Source organism: Rhincodon typus, chromosome 40, assembly GCF_021869965.1.
Source record: "Rhincodon typus isolate 14 chromosome 40, sRhiTyp1.1, whole genome shotgun sequence".
NCBI classification, from domain to species: domain Eukaryota; kingdom Metazoa; phylum Chordata; class Chondrichthyes; order Orectolobiformes; family Rhincodontidae; genus Rhincodon; species Rhincodon typus.
The window spans coordinates 1,387,361-1,391,041 of NC_063371.1; the positions used below are offsets into that span (position 1 = coordinate 1,387,361).

Consider the following 3,681-nt stretch of genomic DNA (forward strand, 5'->3'; position numbering starts at 1 on the left):
GGGCAGGACGTGGTCGGGACAGTCTGATGCTCAGTTCGACTGTCGCTCACAGAACGGGGCAGGACGTGATTGGGACAGTCTGATTCTCAGTTCGACTGTAGATCACAGAATGGGGCAGGATGTGCTCAGGACAGTCTGATTCTCAGTTCGACTGTTGCTCACAGAACGGGGCAGGACGTACTCAGGACAGTCTGATGCTCAGTTCGACTGTCGCTCACAGAACGGGGCAGGACGTACTCAGGACAGTCTGATGCTCAGTTTGACTGTAGCTCACAGAACAGGGCAGGACGTGCTCGTGACAGTCTGATTCTCAGTTCGACTGTCGCTCACAGAACAGGGCAGGACTTGCTCGCGACAGTCTGATTCTCAGTTCGACTGTAGCTCACAGAACAGGCATAGTGTGCTCGGGACAGCCTGATTCTCAGTTGGACTGTAGCTCACAGAACAGGCAGGACGTGCTCGGGACAGCCTGATTCTCAGTTTTATTGTAGTCAATGATATTTGGGCGGCATGATTCAATACCATCTGCTCTGCCCTCCTGACCAAGATGGGCAGGTGATTTTGCCTTCCTACTCCCAAGGGAAGTGGGCTGACCAACTCTCAGTGATCTGTGAACTGCAGACTGAGCTGGGGAACTGCACAGATCAAGCATTTGCTGTTGGTATGGCCAACACGCTGCCAAGGGCTGGACTTCTCCTAGTCCCTGAGTGGCCCTCACTCTCAGCATTGCATGATCTCCACCCCCACAATCACAGGGACAGGCAAGAAACCACATGTCACCAAAACATGGAGCAGCTGGCTGATCCGAATTTGTTTGTGCCGCCTTATAATGAATGCATTCTTTTCACTTGTCTGTATTTTGGATTGTGGGCCAATTGAGGAAAGGACGCTACTTTAAACCAAGGAAACTGAGCAAGGAGATGTTGTTGCTTTACCCTAACCCTTGGCAGTTTTGTTTTAAAAGTTGGAACTGTAGAAGCAGAATGAATTCATGGAATCAGGCTCCAACAGAATGAGACTTTTAGTTTTTAGCTTTCAGTAATTGTTGGGGTTTTGAAGTTGGCTTTGGAAGCGCTCTCTCTCTCTTTCTCTCTCACACACACACACTCACTCTCGCTCTCTCTCGCTTTTGCTCTCTCTCTCTCTCTCTCAGACACACTTTTGCTCTTGCTCTCCCTCTCTCTCACACAGACACTCTCGCTCTTGATCTCTCTCTCTCTCTCACACACAATCTCGCTCTTGCTCTCTCTCTCTCTCACACTCTTGCTCTCTCGCTCTCTCTCACACACACTCTCGCTCTTGCTCTCTCTCTCTCTCACACACACTCGCTCTTGATCTCTCTCTCTCTCTCACACACACTCGCTCTTGCTCTCTCTCTCTCTCACACTCTCGCTCTTGCTCTCTCTCTTTCACACACTCTCGCTCTTGCTCTCTCTCTCTCGCTCTTTCTCTCTCTACCAGAATTTTCTCTCTTGGCTGCAGCTAACAGCTTGTGTTTTTTCTGCTGCGAGAATCGCACACGAGACAATCTGTTTGACTGAATTTTGGTTTGCCAGGGGTGTGTTCACGGGATGTTACTATATCAGAACTTTTGCTGTTTACAGTTAAATACTCTATTATTCTGTTCGGGTTAAAGTTATACCAAGTCTTCTTCTTTTAACTATAGGGTAAGAATAAAATGTGTTTTGCATAAAGCCAAGTCTTGTAACCAATCGAATTACATCTGGAACACCGCACCATTCACTTGTATTTAAATAAGCTAAAAGTGAGGAGTCTAGGTTGTCTCCTTGATATATTGGAGTGGGCTTTGGTCTGGTCCACGAGCCCTGGACTGGGAAGCCTGGGTTTAAGTCCCACTTCCTCCAGAGGTAAGTAGTAACATCTCAGAACAGGTTGATTAGGAAAAAGAGAGAGAGAGAGGAATAAATAATCTTCCCCTTTTGTTTTGATGCAGTGACGTGGCACCTGGTGGCACAGAAATGCTTTCCACTTTGGAGCAATGTTGCTGGCTGGAAATGTGTCCTGACCTGTCGGTGTGCCAATAGTGAGCTAGGTTTCTATTCTGCTGTTTCCACCCCCCTTCCAAACCCATCCGACACACACACCGCGCAAAGTTAAGAGGCCCACCCTGTGGAACATCAAACACATTCATTACTTTCTTTGTGACAAGATTGCCGTCTTCGTCTGTGAACTGCTCCTCTGTCACCGATTCTCCCGGAATGTTCTTGGCCTCTTCACCCTGTAGGAGCGAAGAGAAGTGAACGTGGTGCTCCTCGGGTGCCCGCTCTCCCTCCACCCTCGTGGGGCGATGCTCACTCACGCCAACAACACAATCCTACATCCGCCAGCCGGGGTTTCTTGGCGCACAAATCTCAAATCCTGTCGCCCTCCTGCCCGCCCAGACCCCCAGTTCGCAGCTCCCACCCCGAAACTGTTCAAATCCCCCCTGCATTCACCTACTCCGTGCCCATCAGAACTGGCGGCATCAATGGTACAAGGACAATGTCCATGGCAGCTCTGGGGAAAAAAAAGCTGGGTGTTGAGCTGGAAGTTGGGGTTGGGTGGGGGGGGGGCACAGCACCCACAATGGGCAAGGTGCTAGTTCCAACATGTCAACCTGCTGCAGATCTCGCGGGAGCCCACCTCAACTCTGGCTTCCTTTCCCTGGTTTCCCCCAACCTCAAACCTTGGCCAATCTCAGCATGAACGCGCCTTACCGCCTCCGTTTTTTTCGGGTGGGGGGGTGCGGGGGGGAAGAGTCGGCCAAGCTATCGACACGTTTCCCAGTGACCCGCAGTTCGGTTCGGTTTACCACCTCGCCGTGAGCATGCCTTCGCGTTTCTCCACCCGTTTGAACAAGCGCCCTGCATCTCAACAGGCTGAACGCGACAACGCTGCGTCTTTCACAAAGCTCACTCTGGAAAGCTGGAGCTGCATGCCTGAGTTTGACGCAGTCAGCCTGTAATCCTTGACCCTATTTTATTTTAAAACCCCCCACTTTGTGACCAATTTTGAACCTTTTGAAAGCGTTTGTAGCCAGTGGGGTGGGGCGGGGGGTGGGTGTGCGGTGGTATTGGTCTGAGTCTAGAAAGAATCCATTCGGACCATCGCCACACAAGCAGGATGCCCTGCTGCATTTCCACACCCCATCAGGCTCAGGCAGCAACGTTTGTCAGAGGTGAGTGGATCCCTCACGATCCCTCAGCGGGTCTCTGGAACATCCTCGCGTTTGTGACAGAGGGTCGTCCAGCGTGCAGGTTAAACTCCAGTCCGCTGAGGGAAAGGAGAGGAGGGAGGGCCGCGAGGCCGGTTAGTAGGTTACCCGAGAACAACGCATGCTTTGGAAGAGACTGGTGTCCGTGCCAAGTGAGCCGCGCTTGTCCCGAACTCTGGAAGTGAAACAGAACGCGGCCCCACCAAAACACGGGAGCAGGCATCGGGCATCGCGTCAGACAGCCACGAGGGGGACCTTGGACGCCATGGTGTCATGGCCTTGGAAGCTCACCCTCAGTGCCCCCAACACTCCTACTGTAGGCCGGGCGCCATTTGGAAGTGACACCTCTCCTGGGCACGTTTTCTCGGATTTCTGGGCACGGGAGTCAGGGTCTGCGCCCGCCAACCAGTCGCCCATCAGTCAATGCCTTAGCGGACACTTGCTGGTTGACTGTAAGTCGGGGGGGT

At 52.2% G+C, this 3,681-nt stretch overlaps 1 protein-coding gene across 1 annotated transcript in view; it reads right to left on the bottom strand.

Annotated features, from left to right (window-relative positions):
• Positions 1–1,368: 1,368 nt before the first annotated feature.
• LOC125487352 (ankyrin-1-like) overlaps positions 1,369–3,681 on the bottom strand; it is a 20,344-nt gene continuing 18,031 nt past the window's right edge. Inside the window, exon 5 of the mRNA XM_048618660.1 lies at positions 1,369–2,239. Within this exon, the coding sequence (XP_048474617.1) occupies positions 1,898–2,239 (342 nt within the window). The 3' untranslated portion in view covers positions 1,369–1,897. The remainder of the gene's footprint in view (positions 2,240–3,681) is intronic.